This window comes from Zootermopsis nevadensis, unplaced genomic scaffold, assembly GCF_977971745.1.
Source record: "Zootermopsis nevadensis isolate Lab colony 2312 unplaced genomic scaffold, Znev_1.0 Znev_ptg000030l, whole genome shotgun sequence".
Taxonomy (NCBI): Eukaryota; Metazoa; Arthropoda; class Insecta; order Blattodea; family Termopsidae; genus Zootermopsis; species Zootermopsis nevadensis.
Window position 1 is genome coordinate 9,326,762 of NW_028259162.1, and position 21,607 is coordinate 9,348,368.

The 21,607-nt window shown below is 35.5% G+C and overlaps 3 protein-coding genes across 13 annotated transcripts; 2 read left to right on the forward strand and 1 right to left on the reverse strand.

Moving 5' to 3' along the window:
- The first annotated feature begins 371 nt into the window (after positions 1-371).
- Positions 372-6,342, forward strand: LOC110836641 (tRNA wybutosine-synthesizing protein 2 homolog). 2 transcript variants are annotated; one of them, XM_022078057.2, is made up of 6 exons: positions 372-630; positions 1,075-1,427; positions 2,043-2,193; positions 3,145-3,348; positions 3,784-3,847; positions 4,330-6,342. In XM_022078057.2, the coding sequence occupies exons 1-6, from the start codon at positions 581-583 to the stop codon at positions 4,852-4,854; spliced, it is 1,347 nt and encodes a 448-aa protein (XP_021933749.1). In that variant the 5' UTR covers positions 372-580; the 3' UTR covers positions 4,855-6,342. The 2 variants fall into 2 exon arrangements, with proteins under 2 accessions (XP_021933749.1, XP_021933750.1); XM_022078058.2 differs by having other exon boundaries at positions 373-630; positions 3,784-3,932; positions 4,330-4,447.
- Sar1 (Secretion-associated Ras-related 1) lies at positions 6,337-11,575 on the reverse strand. 4 transcript variants are annotated; one of them, XM_022078062.2, is made up of 6 exons: positions 11,539-11,575; positions 10,848-10,898; positions 10,344-10,463; positions 9,064-9,129; positions 8,529-8,764; positions 6,337-7,537 (listed from the first exon to the last, which is right to left on the reverse strand). In XM_022078062.2, the coding sequence occupies exons 2-6, from the start codon at positions 10,888-10,890 to the stop codon at positions 7,421-7,423; spliced, it is 582 nt and encodes a 193-aa protein (XP_021933754.1). In that variant the 5' UTR covers positions 10,891-10,898; positions 11,539-11,575; the 3' UTR covers positions 6,337-7,420. The 4 variants fall into 4 exon arrangements, with proteins under 4 accessions (XP_021933754.1, XP_021933755.1, XP_021933752.1 ...); XM_022078063.2 differs by having other exon boundaries at positions 10,848-10,901; positions 11,539-11,555; XM_022078060.2 differs by lacking the exon at positions 11,539-11,575 and adding an exon at positions 11,243-11,380 and having other exon boundaries at positions 10,848-10,901.
- LOC110836639 (uncharacterized) lies at positions 11,387-20,930 on the forward strand. Of its 7 annotated transcripts, none has more exons than XM_087359146.1 (11): positions 11,392-11,513; positions 12,196-12,341; positions 12,921-13,024; positions 13,195-13,419; positions 14,463-14,571; positions 15,018-15,163; positions 16,442-17,390; positions 18,390-18,473; positions 18,756-18,833; positions 19,383-19,506; positions 20,652-20,930. In XM_087359146.1, the coding sequence occupies exons 3-11, from the start codon at positions 12,996-12,998 to the stop codon at positions 20,717-20,719; spliced, it is 1,812 nt and encodes a 603-aa protein (XP_087215272.1). In that variant the 5' UTR covers positions 11,392-11,513; positions 12,196-12,341; positions 12,921-12,995; the 3' UTR covers positions 20,720-20,930. The 7 variants fall into 7 exon arrangements, with proteins under 7 accessions (XP_021933744.2, XP_087215272.1, XP_021933746.2 ...); XM_087359144.1 differs by lacking the exon at positions 11,392-11,513 and adding an exon at positions 11,585-11,708 and having other exon boundaries at positions 12,196-12,793; XM_087359143.1 differs by lacking the exon at positions 11,392-11,513 and adding an exon at positions 11,585-11,708.
- The last annotated feature ends 677 nt before the right edge of the window (positions 20,931-21,607 follow it).

The window sequence follows — 21,607 nt, forward strand, 5'->3', positions numbered from 1 at the left end:
ATTGTTATTATTATTTTTAATAAAGCAAAATGTGTTTTACTCAAATGATGTATTGCAAAATTTATTGCTTTGTTGACACAAAGGGGTTTGTAACTTATATAGGGAGGAAGAGCAATATACACTCCCGACATCTATCCGCGGCGGACTAGAATTCCTTGAAAAAGCAACCGCTGATCAGAATGATGTTTCTAGTCACCAATACCGTCATTCGACGAAACCAATCAAAGCGCAGATGCCTCTGGCACTTTGCCAGTTAAATACTTGGAAGGGAGAAAGTGCATGCGCGACATCTGACCATAGCGGATGAAGTTACATAGACATAGTACACCAAGTTTCCAAACGATGTCGCTAGTCGCAATCACGCAGTAGTTAGCTGTGTGCTTGTTAGTAAATAAATACAGATTAATAGCAGCATCCGTTTAATTTATGGGTGTTGTAATTTAGGACAGGAGTTGTGTTTGTGGTTACCAGTGTGGCACGTGCGTCTAGTTGGAGTCAATGTAGATGCTGTCAGACTTACTATTTATGGTATTTTCTGGAAACATACAAAAAATTATGATTTAAGAGTTGTTTGGAAAGAATGGAATGTTTATTTGCAGTTGTGAATGCAAAACGATGTCAGGAATTGAGGTATGCGGTTTGCAATGATTTTTGCTGTAACAAGTACTACTGTTGTTTAATAGGTTTGGAATTGAATACAGCCTTTGTTACAAGAATTTAAAAGAAAATAGACTAGAAATGAAGAAACCGATATAACTTTGAAAATTCATAGTATTTAAAGTTAAATTGGTAGTTTATAACCCTGGTAAAGGTACAATTGTCTGTAGTAAATAAACAAATGATCATGAGTGCCAGACAAGAATTGATGGTGGTGTCCATTAGAGATACAAAAGTTTGTGATGACAGGTTGACAGGAGTGTTAAATTTTACATGGAATGACCCAGTATTAAGTGTATACAACTTATTTAGGAACATAAGTGATGAGATTGTTGTCCATTTTTTTTAAACTGAAGGAATATTTCACATCATGTTCACAGTATTTAGTCTATACAGTATGAATTATTTTATTTCCAGACTTGAATTACATAACAGACAACTGTTACACCCAAAGTTACGATCTGTGAAACATTGTGATGAAGTTGGAATTCCGGTGAAAGAGAATGCGACAGGTGATATAGATGTACAGTGTTTAGATGATGGTTCTTTTGTACTGAATGGCATTCCATTCTGCATAGTACAGAAGAAACTTTATATGCCATACCCAACAGTACAGAGACTCATGCAAGTTGTTGAGGCTCTGATGAGAAGCAAAGGACTTTGGCAAGAAAATCTTGTGGCTGAAATTCCAACTTCATGGGAGAAGTATGGGGATTTACTTCTCTTTAATAGTAACAAATACTTTAAGAATCCAGCATGGTGTGAAGCAGGTTAGTTAATACAATGTGGCTAATTAAACTTAATTGGTGTTTAATTTGTCATTGGAAAAACATTTTGTTATAGATACTTATTTGCTAATTATTATTTGAACAATGGACATATAATTTTAAAATTTAAGCTGGAAAACAGTTCACTTGAGTTCTCTCCATTACAGCACAGACAGTAACCAATGCACATAGTTGTTGTAGTTCTTAAAATTCTGTATTGTAGTAAGTTATGATAGGAATTTGATGTAACATAAATGTTAACAGATATTTCAGTTTGTTGTGAAATTCAAACATGCATGATGACCGTTGAAAATTAATTGATTAAGTAAGGGATTGATTAACATATTGTTTCGTTTCTTTTTTGGTGTTCATTGTAGAAGCATCTCGGGTATTTTTGCACTAAACGTTAATGTATAAATGTAGTGGTAATAAATGTTAAAACTACATATTGAAACTTAAAATTTTGTATATTTATTAATTAGTTATGCTTAAGCATAAGCATTAGCTGACCTGTAAAACTGCATTTACTGACTCAGATCAGATTATATATACTTTTCTTCATCAAAGTAAAACATCATGAAAAAACAAATCTTCAATGTGGTAACTGCTTGTTTACAGGGCCAGAGCTTTGGACAAATGTGTGTCTAGTTCTTAACGGAAATCGTGTTGCTTTAAAAAGTCACATCTCCCCAGATGGATTTCGCACACCAAATGTTCAGTTGATGTGGGGTGAATCAACTTGGGTGGACTGTGTGGATAATGGAATCAAGTATGGTCTCTTTCATTAGATTATTAATCTTCATTGCATTCAGTTGTAGATAGAAAGGAGCATTTTGTGTGTGTCCGCATTGCATGCTTATGAGAAGAGAAATATTTTGAAGTTAGAAAATGTTTATCAGTTTATCTGTCAGAACAGTTGAAGCTTTTATTTTGGATCTCAAGTATAGTCTTTCATCATTTTAGCTTCTTTTGGCTTTCCGTCCATATTCTGTAAGGAAAGGGTGTGTGTCTACACATACACACAGCATAGATTTATACAGAGTGTCCCTTTTAAATTGCAATTGGTATAGCAGTAATTTCAATTGTCACTTGAGCACTTCTCACAAACACTTTTGTGCCCTGAAATTTTGTTACAAGTCAGTGTACTTTTGTCTTATTTGGTACTTTCTCGTCAGGATATGCATTACTAAATGCTTCACAAACAAAAATTATTTTGATGTAAAGTAATGTTCATGAATACACCTTTTTCACGCCTGCACAGCGTTTGTGCTACTGGCATGAGCAGTGGCCTAGCAATAAGGGTGACCTTGACTTGAGTTTCATGGGGGAGGGCAGAAGAGTCTATTACATGGGGTGGACCTGCTTCTGTTTTCATTTTTGTACTGTGGTATGTGATTAATGTTGGGTTGCATTTTAAGCGGTACACTCTGTATATCCTGTTTCCAAATTATCTGAAATAACAATGGAGAAAACCAAGTCACAGAATGTTACAAAACATAGCTTGAAATTGTATCAAATATTAAAAATGTACGTAATAATGCTTGTGTGTGTAATACCTGTGTCCCTTTGTAATAAGTGATCATGTCTATATGCCATAGTACCAATATAAATATACCAACACATACAGTATACAGTGAAACCTGTGTGTGGAACACAGCATCATCTTTCTTTAATATATACAGTAACGTATACTATAACATGGCTGTTGCTTTTGATATAGGTATAGTTGGGATGTAACAAAGAGCATGTACAGTGCTGGCAATGCTTCGGAGCGTCATAGGGTTGCCAGGTTCAGATGCGATGGTGAGGTGGTTGTGGATATGTATGCAGGGATTGGTTACTTTACTCTTCCTTACCTTGTTCATGCTGGTGCACTATTGGTCCATGCCTGCGAATGGAATCCAGATGCTGTTATTGCTCTAAGGTACAAATTCATAATTGATGATTATTTAGAAATGTATATGGAATTTCTGTAGGAAACCTGTGAGAGAGACTAAAAAGGAGATGTAAATATAACTTTGGTAGTTTTTATCTAGCATCTATAATATTCACCTAATGTTTTAGGGTGATTAAAATCAACAAAAATGAAATGGGTAACTTGTACCATGCAAGAATGAAACATACAAAATTGTGGATAAAAATCTCAAAGTAAGAAACCACTTGGATACTTAGGCATATAAAAATATGTTTTGAAAATGTGAGGTCAATTGAACTGACTCTGGATAGGGTCTAGTAACAGCAGGGGTAAACTATCAGCTGTTCAAGGATAATCCAGTTCCATTGAGTTAATTAATTTACATCATCATATTTTGCTAGTTGATACAGCATACATCTGATGCTTGTTTTGTATTGGTTTCAGAAAGAATTTAATTCAGAATGATGCGGGTGGAAGATGTATTGTACATGAAGGAGACAACCAAAAGGTACTACTGAATGTGGCATATGAAATAGAAAGTTCCAAGTTCATGGCTTACAGAAAAATAGAGATGTCAAGCATTGCAATGTGAAGTAGGTAGCTGACTTTAATGGCTAATTATGTAACACTTTGCATCATTTAAACCTGATGACAAAACAGTTTTGATACTGAAATATGGAAGCAGTAATTGATAAGGTTTATCCTTGGTCTGTTTTAAACAATTCTTATCATCACATTTTTCTACTTTTGTGATTTGTCTCTTTGCAGCCATTTCTACTGCTTACTGTCTTACCACAATCTTTTTCCTTTTATTTATGTCCAAACGTTTATTCTCTCTGTATGCTTCTCCATTCCGCTGCACAACCTTGTTCTTGACCCCAAAGTTCACTGTTTCAGTTTTATTTCATAACACTGTCCTTCATGTCATTATAATGCAATCTCTCATGTCTAGTGTAGTTTCATTGTTTAAGGTTGGTTTCTGTTATTTAGGTGCAGTTGTGTCACATTGCAGACAGAGTAAACTTGGGATTACTGCCATCTTGCGAGGCTGGCTGGCAGGTTGCTTGTAAGTTTCTGAAGTCATCTGGTGGAATGCTGCATATACATGGAAACATTATTTCAGGTATTCACAAGACAAAAATTGAGGCTGGTCTTCATAATTATGACCACGAAACAGATAAACTTGCATTGTGTATGAAATGCAAATGTATTCTCTTAAGTGCAAAACCCAAGAAATTCCTGCATGAAAGTTGCAAACAGTCTTTTGGTTTTGATGGTGTTGAGTTGTTCATAGAGGACAGTTTGATTAGTTGGAAGAAAGTTGAGTGGAAAGTTTGGGCCCTCCATGTCTCGCATTCTATTTGCAGCATTCTTAATGGAATACACAAAGTTGTATGGAAAGTGTCAGTAGTGCATCTCCATCGCATTAAATCATATGCTCCACACATTGATCACTTAGTTTTGGATTTGTATTGTCGACCTTTTGTGCGATGTTGGAAACCACATGTCCTGTGACCCACTCAAGGTAAATTAAAATTACAGTAGTGACTGGTGTTTAGGTAACAGGATGAATCATGGTTTGTTTTGAAAGTCTGCCATTATTAGTGTGATATATGCCATCCTTATTTTAAACAACATTAATTTGTCTCGTCAGGAAGAGACCAATTTTGAATCACAGCAGAAATGAGAAGATAATTTAAAAAAGATATCAAGAAAAAAGCCTGATCTGGTTGGAATATCTGATTCATATTTTGGAGGTATGAATCTTGGTTGAGACCGGCTATCCTGCAAGTTAAGTTTCATAGTTTTTCTCAGTTCTGGTGATTGCTAGATTGGTACCTTGAAATGAAACACAACCACTTCATCTCACAATTAAAACTATTCATTATTCATAATCATGCTACTGTATATCATTTGATACAGCATAGCCATAAAAGTTAGCGGACCATTGTAAAATAACTAAATAAACAATTGATGAAATAGGTTATAATGTGGACTGGATTGTACTGGCCCAGAAACAGATTTTATGGCATTCTTTGATGTTAACAATGTGACTTTTGGATTCCAGTATCTGGAAATTTGTTCTAAAATTAATGTTTAAACATCACTCTTCAAATAAGCAAGACAATTTTATTTCACAATTAATTATACTAATTACTGTAAATATAGAATGGGGTTGAGCAAAACAACACAACTAAGGCTGGGGCCACACGACCGTACAAAGTACGTCCGTTGCAACAGACATACTTTTGTACAGACGTAGGTGAGGACACGAGCGCCAATTACTGTGGCAGCTTGAAAGGATTTAGAAAAAAAAAAAGTATTGTCTGCACTTACAAATCATAATTCTCTGATGGACGTCACGATGTGCGTTACAACGGACGTACTTTGTACGGTCGTGTGGCCCCAGCCTAAGCAGGAATGTGGTGTATGACACTGAAATAGGTGTATATTATGTAAAGAGCAACATGTACATAGATTACATGGAAAACTGAGCAGATTGGCTCAAGCACATTCATCCAAATACCATGCACCTATGAATAAATCGTGCAGCCCAATATTTTATAGCTTTTGCACTCACTGAGAGCAGATGTGCTGGAATTATAGCAAGTTCATGCAGCTGTTGGTAAAATCTTGTGTTCAGTGGCTGGGTACTGAACATACAGTCCTTGGTTAGGGTGTATCTTTTGTTAGTCAGTAGATGATAACAGGAGGCATAAAGAATCTGCCCATGATTGGGAAATGGTACATGCTGATCTGTGAAATTAAAAGGATGTACAGTTTTCATAATGGCAAATGTTTAAGTACATGTCAGTAGGGAATGTCTTGTTCAGCGAGATTAACTACCAACTACTCGAGGCAGTTAAAATATCTTGAATGCCTTTCTGTTCACTTAAGAAGTATATCCATTTTGATTGCATTGGTACTGTTTCTTCCAGGAGGAATCATTGTTCTAAAAATAATTGGTATATGCAGGACAAAAAATAAAGACTGTCATCATGTTATGAGCTTTTATTTTATAACAAAGAATATCATGGAGATTGTATAACACATACTCATGGCAGCCATGACCACAGCACTATAAAAGTAGCATAAAGGGAAGGTGAATTTGGAACTAGAAAACATACAAATGTATGATTGAGGTTTTCACAGCGTTAAGTATGAAGATTTCTGTCTTCTGGGTTGCGCTGTGTAGTCTGGTCATACTGCCTCCATCATCAGGGTGATGAATATGCCAATTGGGTGGGTGGGGCAAAGTTTATATGAGCTGGTCCAGCTCCTATAAACCTCTGAAACGCTGGTAAACATCTACCAGACTACACAGCGTAACAACCCAGAAATCTTCATACAACAAATGTGTTAAACACTTCTGTAAAATGCTCATGTGCATATTTTACAGTTGCTCACTGAAATCAAATGCTATACTAGATCTAGAGACAAACACTTTCAAAGTTACGAGAGCAGAAAGGAGTTCACTTTAAATTGATACATTATCTGTGAAGCGAAGATGGGTTCTCCGTGACCGAGGATCATGCAGATAAATAAGAAAAGGACTGACAGTATTCATTCTTGTACAGAACAACCCACCTCAACAACTATAACACCACAAAATTAAAAATGAGTTGTTTCGCATACGAATAGTACACAGTTACAGTAACACTAGTGTTTGGTCATAAGTCATGTCCTTTTTACACAATATTACTTCTCACTCAATTAAGAATTCTCATTTCAGTAAAATTGTTCTAAAGTGATCACCAAAATTAATTACACAATTTGAAATGTGCAATTAGACATAAAACATGCCTGAAATTCAAAGCCCATTGATAACTGATGAAGCAAGTTAAACAATTCATCTAGTTCCAACAATGTTCAATGGTTGAAGGATGACTTATCCGTCTTTGTTAGTAGAGCTGCACATTTCAAACTGTCACAAACAACAACAAACTTGAAACAAACCCCAGGAAAAAATTAAATTAATATTCCAACAGCAGTTTCATAAATTTCAACTAGCTGATGGAACCGTCTGCCTCTTCATCACACTTATGTTACACAACACACAAATCCATGTGTGGCAGACACATCAATCGATGTACTGGGCTAACCATCGGAAGCCTTCTCCATAACCTTGGCGCTTCAGAACAGAGCACATAAACAGTTCTAGGGGGCGTCCAGGGAGCTCTGCTCGAGGTACTTTACCCTACAGCAATGAAAAAAAGAATAACTTAACTATTATAATTATGTACAATAAATTACCTTTACTCTGAGACCAGTCAAGTGCTGGATCAGATGATGCCCCTAACTTCAGGCAAAGGATGTAAGGATATGATTGATAATTTTCTGCTTGGTCAGGGCTATCACATATCTTGTTGGGTGGTTATAGATGAGTATCAACCAGTATAAAATGGAAATAATGTAAGAAGAATTATACAAAATAAAACGTCCATATATGTGACAATCAGGGGACCGTATTACCTATGCAGGGATTTAAAAAAAAATTCAGGTACTTTTACTTCAGTAATACATTCAATGTAGATTTAAGTGAGAATCTACTTCTGTGTCAAGCATAAGTGTATACATTTGAATGTAAATGTGTCCATTTGTTTGTACCTATATCCTCCTGGTATGGCCTTTGCCCACCGAGGCATGGGCAAAGAGTCCACTTCTGAAGTTGGAGCACCCACAGGGCAGATGCTGTTAAGTCAGCAGAGGGAACAAACAGTTTAATGTGAACTCTGAACCATAATACGAGTCTGGTATTCGGTCCCAAAGTTTATCATAAAACCTCTGGGAAATATGCAGATGTGGGGACCAAAATGGAAACAGAATACATACTTTGCATCATATCCTTAGTTTTCTTAATGACACTTGAGGTTCTCATGGCAGCAAATGTGAAGATGGTGTTTTGCACTGTTGCACTTTGTAGTCAGGTAGAAGTTTACCAACATTACCATCATTAAGGTGATTTCCCTGGTGGACCTTTGAAACATCATTAAACTTCTACAAGACTACATGGTGCCACAAACCAGAAGGCAGTTATATTCTTATCTCTCCGGTTTAGGAAACAACCTCTTTCCAGAAATGTATGTACTTCTGATTACTTCAGTCTAAAAGGGTTAATACCATCTGTTTCGAGAAATATCATTACATTTATATATTGCTTGCTCTAAGTCTCCTCTTCATTTACGTACCTTGCCTGTAGTTTGGCCATACAGAGCAAAGAAGTTCCTTAGTTCATCTTCAGATGCAGCTTCTGGGCGATCAATCTTGTTCCCAAGAATAAGCACAGGGCAATTGCTCAGCTGCTCATCAGTCATTAGGGAGTCCAGCTCTGTTTTACTCTCAACAAATCGGCCTCTGTCACTTGCGTCCACCAGAAACACAATTGCATCTACAGCGGGGAAGTAATCTTTCCAAACACGGCGTGCTGGAACACGGAATTTCATTAACTAGGAATCAACAATATTCCAAACTGTGTCACAAGTTTAATTTGTTAATCTATGGCATGGAAATTATAAAATATTTCAGTTTCTGTTTTAATTTGAAGATGTTTGCAATTTCCATTTAAAAGAGAAGATAGTTCAGCAAAATTATAATTCAACCAGCCATAATACATGGCAGATTATGAAAATCATAACTGAAAAAGTGATTCAGGGACTAGAAGTTTTAAACACTACATACTTATAATTAAAACTTTTTAAATAGAAATAACTTTCTTTCACTTACCTTGGTGATGTCCTCCCAAGTCAAATGTTGTGAATCTCATATTGCCTATGGACAGTTCTTCTGATGCTATACAAATAAAAACAAAAATATAGCTATTTCAAAATGAACAGTTTCTATTTAGTTTATGTAATTAAATCCACATATCAGAGTCCTTCATGCAAAGCTAACAGTCACTTGGGTCAGGAAATACCACCTCTTTTATTGAACCAAAAATTCATTATTGTGTTCACAAGAGGCTGCCACTGGGCCCTTCAATCGAGTCCATATTTTCCATGTTTGCTATGCCTAAACCACTCCCTTCTTGATTTGATTTCTGATCCCTACTAATACCAGAACCATATTTGAAAGGGTTTTACAGAATGAACCCTGAAATGACTGGGATGGCATTTTGCAATAAAAAAATACAGTAAAGAAACCAACATTATTGCCAGCAGAATAGTTGGTTTATTTACTAACCGCCATTTCACATCCTCAAAAATAACATCCTAAAAATGCTACTACTGTGAAACAAGTGTTTTGTTCCTGCTCCACTTTTACTGATTGCTAGCTATATTTTTCGGAAATGCCAACTTAATAGTGCAGTTCTATTGTAAAACAAATGTAAAATAAAATTTAATTCCAAATCCTTCCATATTACACTAATAACCACTCCTGTCTTGAAATAGCTACTTAAAATTAAATACATTATGATTTCATAGCCTCTGTGCTCCTGCATGAATAGAAATATATTTCTCACAGTGAACTTATAGTCACAACTCAGAACAATTACTTGAATGACGGTAATGATCTAGGTCATACAGTCATGTGATACCATTATGTGCACCATCTAATAGCATGTGTATTTACAGAGAATTTTGTATAACAAACTGCATACCATAGTTTGAGATCTCTCTTCTGGAAGAATTATGTAGAAAGGATATATATATATATATTCACTTGAGTAGGCAAATTTTATATAAAAGAATGGAATATGTAATGGGTTATATTTTAGTGGGTATAAAATAATTCCACTCACAAATTAAGAAACAATATTAAAAAGATGTTAACAGCACCTGTTGCAAACAGTTTCAGTTTGACGGATAAAAAAAGTTGCACTTTAAATCTTATGTTAAAACTAGCACTTAACAAAACTTATCCAACTTCCTAGATATCCATGCATTTATTATATGGACACACAGTCCTCTGCTAAGAGTCTGCAATTAATCTCAAGGAATTAAGGAAAGAGGTGAACAAGTGTCATGAAAAAGGTAAGTTTCACTTCTCATAGCCATACTGCTTACTTGGATGCAATGTTGGTACATGCTGAGCTAAGCGATCATCCTTGAGCATGTGTAGTAATGTAGTTTTGCCAGCATTATCCAAACCTAGGAACAGTAGCTTTCCAGATTTTTTCCACAATCCTGTGAAAACCACAGAACATATATCATGCATCAAATCATTCAATAAATGGACTTACTCATCCATGGTACAGGCTCTATGTAATCTTCTTCTGCCGTAATAACGTTGTCTTTCCCGATTTTTCCACTCCTAAAAATGCAAACCTACCCTTCTGATGCCGTAAACCTTTTATAACCGGGAAAAAACCCCCAAAAATTTGTATGACCTGAGTTTTGGTTATGATGTATGATTCTATTGTATAAACAAGGATCCTTACATGAAAGTATTCTATCATTAAATATTAATGTGTTTTATTGGCACTGTGAACTGATGTGCTAGAAGATCATATGGGTTTCAATTAGATCTACATGCTAAGACGAAATAAACATAATTCACCTCACACTTACCCAAGTATCCTAGAACGCCGGTAAACCAGTCCCACAGGAACATAATGTAATCTGCTGAACAGAAAAATCCAGCTTCCGTACTCCAAAATAAAATGTGACTCAGCTACTTTTATAATTACACAATTAATGTGATCTTCACATCGAGTTCTACGGCACAATGAGCACCATATCTAATACTCGCGGGATCTACTGAATCTAACCAACGGAATTAATACAACCAGAAATATGGTCCAGATCTTTTACGTCCTAGTGAAAAAGGCCTAAATCACAATAAATTCAAGTAACTCTTAGGCTTCACTGGCCTCTTCATTGACCTTCAGGTTGCATGCATCAATACGAATTTGATTAACTAAACTCTTACCGATACATAGAAAAGTTCATACGCTAATACTTACCTCTTCGACAAATTACGTATAAATCTGATAGAAATATAATAATTTGTTACGCCTATAACAACACAAAAACTGCTCTCCAAGAGCAGTAAGAACAAGACGTCACCTTCTAGACAGTTGGCAATCGCCACGTCATTCAGTTTCCGGTTTAAAACAAATGAGATGCTGTTATGTAATTCATACGTTTAATTTATTATGTATTGTAATGTATACCATTGTGTTAAATAACAGCATAACAATGAAACATACGACTATCACGATTTTGTTAAATTTTGTAAGTATCAGTAATGTGTACTTACTTTAAATATTCTTATGCGTGCGATGCGCAGGTCTTTTTTGTTTTACGGACGTTTAGCAGACGACCTTTGAAGCAAGGAAATAAATTCGAAATTGGAGGTGTATGCAATTGTATTAAAAAGTTACAGTGGAACCACGGTTCCGGAGAATTTGACGTAAATACGTCTATACGGTAAGGAGTTTATATAGTGGCTTTATTCTAAATATTTTCTTTATACACGCTTTACAATTGATTAAAGTTTGAGTAAGTTATGTTTAAGATGGGTCTGTGGTAGCTGAAATATGTTATAAAATTTGTACATTGTAGAGTATCAACATATCGTGCAAACACCATATCTATACAAGATTTTGATCTAGTAGTACTACATTGAGGATTTTACATCAACATTAAGCCAAACGTTTTCTCCATAAATGTGACAAAGCTTTGATTTTCCTCCTTCTTTAAATCAATGTTAAAATCTCCTGTCAGTATTATCGGCATTGTATTAGGATCTTCTGTGGCCATAACTGAAGACATCTTTGTATAATTTCTCAAATGACTCAAAATAAATCTCTTACAATCATCAATAGGTGTGTGGTTACAAATATACAGGGTTACAATTAAAACTTTTTACCATTGACCATACTTTCTGCCGCATAGATATCACCTCTCTTTTCAGCTGCAACTATTCTGTAATTATCTAGTCTACGACACACTTCTTCTACAAGCGATTCACAGCTCAGCTCTTTCCGCAATAACGAAAGCGGATTGTTGACGGCAGTAATGTAACACAACAATGCCGAGTAAACAGATGACGTTTCCTAGGTAACATAACAATGCATGCAAGCTGACCATTGTTGTCAGTCCATATTTACAAATTGTTGATATTTCCCAGGTATCCATCTTACACATTTTCCTGTCACTTTTTCGTTACACTTTTTCCTGTCACTTTTTTGTAACAATTTTTTGCGGAATGACCCTTCCATATAGACGTATTTACGTCAAAAGAAAACAGCAAACAAATTTTGTAAAATGATTGATTGCCTACTGTACAGGCTCAAAGCTCAGAAAAGTGTTGATTTATCGAAGATATTCAGAAGTTGTCAGTTGGCATTTCCATACAAAAGGGTGCCACAACACTTTGGTAGTATGCAAGGCCCAAATCCATTGTTTGAACATACATTGAAAGTTTAGAATACATTGCCATATACAGTGGCTATTAAATTTCTATATTGGTAATATCTAGGAGTTGTTGCTGTACATAGATTGGCCAAAAGGTTTGTGTGTAGTGTAGTGGTAAATGACAATTGTGTATGATGTAACCGTTACTACACATCCTGAATAACTTACCTAAGTGACAGCTGTTTGTAATTTTGTTTCTGTTAATGCCCATATATGTTTCAGGAATACTAGGATGAAGAAGTTTGCTCTGTGCGTACTGAATAGTTCCAGAAATTGGTCTTCAAGATTTTTGCTGTCATGTCTCTAAAGCCATCAAGGCGAAGCTTGTAAGTGATTGTAGCATGTTAGTATGGCAAGCAGTTCCAGAATATTGGTATTTTTCTTTTACCTTATTATGACATCCATGCTTGTAATCTGATATAATTATGTTATGTAGTTCACGCAAATTTTCCCTTCCTGAACTGGAATCTTTCCAGTGATGAATCATGGCTTTCAGGCATGTTGTGCCAAAAGTCAAACTTGGAGAACTGCAGCCTCTTCCTGAACCTGCTGAAGAAATGGCTGTTGAAGTGGAGGAAATGCCAGTACCTTCCTATCAGGAAAGTCAGCTGGAGACACATGTGGCTGTCAACATGCTGTCAGCACTCAGGCTGGATGGGACAGCAAGTGGGAACTCAACACCATCTCTGTCAAGGGATGGAAGTTTTGATGATGTTTTTGGGTGAGTTTATTTTGTGTAATTTTTATAATTAAATTGTACATTGTGCTAATACAAGAACTTTATGCCACATTAGTTGAAGCCTCATTTAATCTGACACTTCTCCTCTTGTCCTTATTTTAATATTGTGAATGGCTGTTACTTCTTCACAACTCTGTTAACAAGCAGTGTGTGTATAGGCAATTCAAATTTGATCCAGAATGTTGATCACAACATATAGTAAATCATTTTATACATTTAAAGTTATGCACTTTTCTGTATACTCTTCCTCTGCACGTAAGCCTAAACCCATTTCTGCAGGTCAGAAAATTTCAGGTCAAAATGAACCATCATATATATATATATATATATATATATATATATATAATCACCTGATTCAATTATATACATAAAATCAATATGGCTGATAATGTACTGATTTTCATGAGAGTCATTATGATTGTCAACAATGCCACATATTCTCCTCCCTTACCTTTATTTTTAAATTTAATTTTTATTACTCAGGTTGACTGTTGCTCATGTTTCCACATGAGACAGTCCTCTTGCTCTTCCAAGCTAAAATCTAATTTCTATGTGGTCTTTTCTATGTCACATCCTTTGTCACATCATCTATCAAACAGTGTTTTGTTCATTTGAGTAGTCCTTATTCTTCCATTTACAGTTCCAGCACTCCTTAGGACTTTTAGAGCTTTTCCAGGCTCTTAATGTGTCTAAATTAATTTAAATACCTTCTTTATTTTTACTCTTTTCTTGTATCTTTATTTATTATTTTATTAGACAGTGTAAGCCATTGTTCAACATTACCCAGAGATCTCTATTATAGTCATAGTGTCTGTCTCACTCCCAAAAAATTTATTTTACAGGTATGTTTTGCTAACATTTAGAATTTTCCTTATTCTATGTTAGAGAGCAGGAAGTAGACTGCAAACTGTTCCATTAGGGAGTGTGGGAGGTGAACCAAACAATTTGAAAATCACTGTTATAAGGAGGTTTACTTAGCCTGCATCTTGGAAAATCTTTTAACAGTATTTTTCTGCATTTCTTAGGTTTGAATCAGCAGATGATGATGACCAAGGAAGATCGTGGCAGTTTTCAGGTGACACAGGGTCATCAGGCTTTGGCAACAGTGTCACCAGCTTTATGTCGTGGACTGATGTATGTACAAAAATCTGTGCCATGTCTGGCCATCTATATGCATGAGACTACCAGATGTTACTTGAGTTTTGCATGAAGAATTGTAAAAAATATCATTTAAAATGATGCTTGTAAGCCAGGTAAAAAAACCAGTCAATATTTTTGTAAAACAACAGATACGATAACAGCTTTGTGAGCATTAGAAATGAAAACATAAGCATGAACTTGGACAACTGAAGTCATAGTTCTTGTTTATTTTACAATTTTTAGGTAATTATTTCATAATCATCATCTGCTATCAAGAATTGGGCCCTTGGCCTGTTCTGGATTGTTGCTTAAGACAACTTATCTTATTAGTCTTTTTGGTTCCTTAGAGTAGCAGGTGACAAGCCTGCTGCCTTTGATTATTTTATAATAGTCCATAATTACAGATATTATTACTGCTTATTATTGATTTGTTTTAATAGGATGTTGAAGTGGAGACAACACAAAAAGTTCAGGATCTGGTTGATGAGCTGGAGAGATGTTTTTATGGGGAGGAATCTTTGGATAAACTGAAGAAGGAAGTCTCAGCAGAATGCGTTGATTGGAGAAGCAAATTTCCCCATTACAGGTAGAAAAATTTTGGAGATTTCAGATTTTCTGAAAATATCTATGGCACACATGTCAGTGGCATTGATGAATGGTGGTTCATAATCTCTGCCAGTCAATGCTATGTACATTATTTGTTTATGAGATTTTAACATATTTTATTTTACTTAAAATAGAAAATTTGTTCCCATTGTTGAAATCAGTGAGTTCAATACTCAACAATGTTGTGTGTTCAGTTAGCACTATGCTACAACAAGAATTATCTTCAAATTTCATCACAATGAAAAATATTGTCTTTATTAATGAAACTGTCCAAAGTATGGTTTCAAATAAAGTTCAGGATTTCTACGGCTTGGGGACCATAGTTAGTTAATCTCTTATTCCCCATTTTTAATAGAATATTTTTCATCACTTCTTCATAGTGTTTCTTTTTAATTTGGAATGCACTTGGCAGGCAGGTGACTGGTTATGTTGGGTGTCTGGGGTTTTGTTGTAGAGTTCAAAGACAAGCGCCAAATAACAGGAAGTCCAAAATCAATCAATGGTTTCCATATGTGTGTATGTGCACACACATTGTGTCTGGTCACTACTTTATGATCTTATTCCTGATTTAATTTGATGTCATATGAACATTGGTTTGATTCTCAATGTTTATGGAGCTATAGATATTTGAAAGATGATTTGAGCCTTATATGGAACATCAGGATAATTCATGCATCTTGAACTACACAAAACATGATTACAGGTTTACTTACAGTATGACACATGCTGGAGTACCTTAATGAGCAGTTACCTGGCTAATGAATTGGTGATGGCAGTCAGCAGAAATGGTCACTACAGTTACTTGATCTCACTACCATAGATTCTATAAGAAACATGGCACAGGAATGCAAAATATGACATTTTCAACATTGAATGGCCTCGGGGAATAAGAGGCTGAAATATTGTCACAAAGTCACTGGCACACTGTACTTTTTGTGGAATGGTACTTTAATATCAAATTCAGTGTTGCTTTTAGTATTATTTGGATTACTGTATCCACTGTTAGTATATCCCAGTATTTCTTTTCCAATAGAACTTAAATAACATTGTTCTTGTAAGTGTTTACTGCAGCACATTGTGATAGTTGTGATCACGAGTCTTGAAGTTGAGTTACAATAATTGTCAGTTTCATTTCCTGTGATTTCAAGACTTGATAAAGCACAGACATAGAAACCAAATTCATTCACATATAACTGAATCATCAGTCTGAGTGCTGCTGTAGATGGAAGTGTGTTTTATTTAGTCATTTCTGTTTCAGGGTAAGAGGAGTTGGATTAGAGTTGAGTGCATTCCATCTGCAGAGACTGCATGAGAAGACTTGTGTTCATGATAAAAAAATGGCAATCGATGAGGCAGCTTGTGTGGTGCTAGAGGATGATGAAGATAGTGAAGATGAAGAAGAAGTAATAGCAAGCCATGGGTCATACCAGGAGAAGCAGGAACTGAATGATCAGTGCAACAGGAACTGCAGTTCTAGTCCAGACACTACAGAAGGCAGTGTTATGTTGTGCTATGGTAGAGATCTGTCTGCAGAGAGCTTGCAACAGAAAGTGAAGGACTCTGTTATGGAGCAGCTGTTTTTGCATGTGTGGTCTCAAGTTTCAAAAGGTTTGGAACCACTGTTGCATCTTTACCCTGATAGGACACAACAAAGACATACTAATCCTTCACCAATGCAGGGACAAAGCGGAATGAATACTTTGAGACTTCCAGCCATCGCTACATCATTCAGATCATTTACTCCTGTCTCAGATATTCATAATATTGAACTTAATGGCACACTACATGTATCTGCCAAATCCATGTGTTGTTCTGCAAGTAGCTCTTTGATTTCTCCAGCTCTTGAATCAAACCTTAAAGTCGGCCATTGCCAAGGCTCTTTGCGACATACTAGTGTACCTCCAGTTGTCAATCTAGCCAAACCTCTGACTTTTCATTCTGCAAACCATGTTTTGGCCCCCATACCAACACTGGAACCTCGAGGGTACCACAGTGCTGCTGATAGACGAACACGTGCAACACTGAACAGGAGATTTAGTAGTATTACATCAGGACATGAAAGGTTCCTGAAGCCTCTGGAGGAACAGCAGACAATGGCTGCAAAGGGGACTACAAACCCAAGGCAGGTCTCAGCTCCTGCTTCCCCACCCAGCTGGTCCAGGCATGTCATGCTACCACCCATTAACGACTTGAATCTTCCTTTGAAGGTAGTACAGAACTTGGTCTGTTTGTGTGATTTACTGTTGTAGTTGGAAATTAAATCTGATTATATTCTCCTATTTTTTATACATGTAACATTGTTCTAATATTTATTCATCTTTAAGTCTCTTCCAAAACTGCTGATATCCACATGTTCTTGCTAATTTGTTTTATTATTCCTTGAAGTTGTACAGTTAAATCGCTTTATAATGAGACCGTATCATAAAGATACAACACAATTTAACCAAACATTGTGACTGAGTGGTTAACACTCCTGGTTTGTGTTTAGGAATTCCCAAGTTAAAATCTTGACCAGGAAACCAGCTATGTTACAGATTTTTGTGATTTAATTCAGTTCTTTCAGGCATATATAAATTAGGCCATGATTTCTTCCTTCCTTATCTTTTCTAGTTCATTCATTAATCACCATGTCATTTGAGCTACTGACGAGATCATCAAGTGGACCATAAACAAATAAATAAACATGAAGCATTTATATAAGCTATATAAATCAGTATCTGTATGTATAAACTACACTGTTTTATATTTCACAATCCAACATATATGTATAATTTTTTAGAACAAAATGACAAGAGGCAGGAATTTGTTATACACATGCCTCATACTTTACTCTATGAGACTATTCTTGATCTTGCTGAATCACAGTATGCAGACTTTGGTAAGTACTGCATTTGAAAGGAAGATACAACAGGTGTTCAGAAAGGTACTTGTCAATACAAGTAGCCACCAGACATCTTGCAAACTGTCAGTGCATGGTGAAGAGGGGAAGGTGCTGTGCCTGGATGCCAGAAACATCAGCTCTTCTGTTACCTCCCCCACCAGGCCACTCTGAATCTTTATCTGACTGCTGAATCTGTTGTGGCCTCGGAACTAGGGAGCATAGCAAACAAGTTGTCTGGCGGCTACAATATTTGTGTGTTACATGTTGGTAAGTTCTTTGCTTATTCAGTGGGTTTTGTGATTCATGAACATATTTATTTTGTCAGTCGCAGGGTTTGAGCTCACTGTATGAATACAAGACCAGAAGCATTGAATTTTGCTCAAGGTCTAGAACATCTGCAGAACAGAAGGTACTTACTTTTTCTTGTCATTGGTGAGGAGATTGAACATATCTTATTTACTTACTCCATTGGTACAAACTTCTTTCTGCACTTGGTAGATATTCAGCTGATCAAGAAATTCCATGTTGGCATGGAACTTCAAGGTTCATTGTTGTTAACTCAGAAGAAGCCTGTCATTGAACCTGGTCCTGAGTTACCTGAACTAAGATCAGATAGATATAGTCCTTATATTTACTAGTAAAATATTGTGTGTGAACATTTAGGTTCATATCTATCTTTTGACAATTACAGGGTCTTGATTCAGTGTATGAACCTAAGCTAAGGAACCCTGAAATCAACCAAAGATCCATCATGTCTGCTAAACAAAAGGTAATATATAATATATTTATTGTAAAACAGATATATTGGTGTGAAGGAGCTGAGATCAATTAGGAAGGGGACTTAGTTGTGCGTATATGAGGTGCTATCATTTTCTTGGATGTTTGAGCCTGACAGTCCTGTAGACACTGTAGGATACCTTTGTGGAAGAGCTGGTTAATGGCTTGACCTTGCGGGAAAAATCCATGATGAATGATCCTGTTGATATCAAAAACATGATCAACATGCTCTTGATATCCAAACGAACCTGTCTGGCCTTCTTCAGACATGGAGATGAAGGGATTTTCCTCCAACATGATTATGCTGCTTTGTCTCTGGATCATATCCATAAATCCATCTTTCATTTACTTTGGTGATCTTTGAAAGTAAGGTCAAGCCATTGTGATGCAAACTTCTTCTTTCAAATCTGTTGACCTGGTAAAAATCAGATATAAACAACACAACACTGTCTCGCTTGAAGGCACGCAAAATCACGCTGAAGCAAGCTAGACAACTTGAATTGTAGATCCCTGCTAGTTTAATAGTTGGTTAATATTTCAGACAACACTTTCACCAATTGAGTCATCAGGTCCAATTAGTATCCAGGGAACTGGACTCTCAAAGATTGACTTTACGAAACAGTTGCTGGAGAAGCATGAAGACCCAAGTTTTGAGAAGAAGGATGGTGAGGAAATGGAATCATATGCATAAGTTTTCACCATGTTTAGAAATTCCTTTTTACACATTTTTCCCATAGAAAAAGTAAATTTATCTGTATGTCTATGTATGAAGTTGCTCATATTATCAGCCTTAGTTTTGAAAGGAGATGACTGTATAGTCTCCAGCCATCTTTACCTCCAGAGAAAAAGAGCCTTGTTGAGCACACAGCCATCTAAACAAGCCAAAGAGAAACAATTTCCAGCTATATTTACAAATTTATAGGAAGCTCAGGCTAATAAATGTTACTTGCAGATCTGGAAGATGGAATATAGAACACTTGGAAATCAAACATGTCTGTTAAAATGCTTTATTTACAGTTTTATTAAACATTTTTCACCAACTCAGTTTTAGTAGGAAATAAAATTAGAGAAATGTGCACAGTTATATCCTTCACATTTTCTGTGTTTAAATCTACATCAGTTGGTAATGCAAGTTTTTAAGGAGGAATCAAAACCATTCAGTATCAAATTATAAAATTCTGCAAGGTGATAGAATTTTTGTTAATATCATCTTATACAAAATATAAATGGAGGAAATGGTGGTTGCATTCTTCAATTTGTTGAATATAAATGACACTTTTTTCTTAGTACACATACTAGAAATATAAAGATTGTGACAGTTGTTATGATGAGACTTTGTAAAATATAAATGTGGTGAGGTTAACTTCCCAAAATTGAAACCTGCCTTTATTACGTTGAGTCCTGTTCAATATAATTGTGAGTTGTGAACACTGTATGCCTTTAAAAACTTCTTCCTTAATTGCAACCCTGCCCTCATGCAATGCATTATGTTTGCATAAATGAACTGTAGTGAGTGGGTCACAGTGGTATAACCATTACAGTTTTAGTGCAGCAAATGCAAGTACCATATTATATATAGTTTTATTTGTAGATTCAGTTCAGTTTGTTTCTTGAATGTATTTGTTGAGTCACAGTCATATAGAACCTCAGCAATTTAGTTTGCTTTAAATCTGTAAATTATTCATATTGTCTTTGTTCATAATTTTCTCCACAAATACTGTTATGATATGTGAAGTTTTAAAGCGTATTTTAAATGAGAAGATGTTTGTGCCTGTGAATTGTTCTGTAATGCTTTCTTGTGTTGTTTAAGGCAAAATGTCCTGTGCAAGAGACAGAAGATGCAAGCAGAAGTTGAGAGGTAATAGGCATGTGAATTGAAGTGTGTTTTCTGATTGGCTGCCTGTTCAGTAGCTTTGTGTGTAATGCTGTAAAAACCTTTGCAGATTCCATTTGCATAAGACTGACTAGACGTGATTTTGTGAAGTTTTCCTGTGATGAACAGTGATAAAACAAAGAAAAAGTATACATTTTAATGTGCAATTTGTATTAAATAAATATTTCACATATAAAATGATCAAGATAAATAATATTTAGTGTGTTCGTTGTTTCATTTATTATCATCTGTGGTGTACTAGGCTGAACAGAGGCTGGCAGTATTGGTGCTTTACAGGTAAAAACTTTGTTTCCAAAGAGACCAAATAAACTAAAAGTAAAATTGAAATTAAAGTTTATTAGAGAAATGAAAAGAAAACTTAACATTGTAAAATTAATTGAGTATATTAATAAATATCTATTCAGTCACTTCAACTTGATAACATTAGTAATTTTATTTGACATTAATAATTAAATAGCACATTTACTGACAAAGACTGCTATTTTTTCATATACCCATTAAAGTACACTTTCTACTAATAAACTACAGGTTTTCCTATTTACTGAAAATGGCAAACAAAATTTTGTTGAACTTATTTCCCACTTTTTTCACATATGCATTCAAACAGTCTGTTTAGTAATGAAACAATAAATTTAAGTGGAAATAATTAGGGAATAAGTTTGTGAATTTCAGAATGTAATGTCTTATCTCCTTGGAAGAATTCTGCAAGAGTGTGATCAGTTCCAGGAAATTTGTTTTAACTTTTCAGTAGCATTTTCAAGTAGGTTGGTAGTCTTTCTTAATGCTAATCTCCAGTATTTTTTGCTTTTACTGTTTAAACTCATCAGTTTTGTGTTCTAGATATTCTCTCCTTTTTCCCAGCAAAGGTTCTA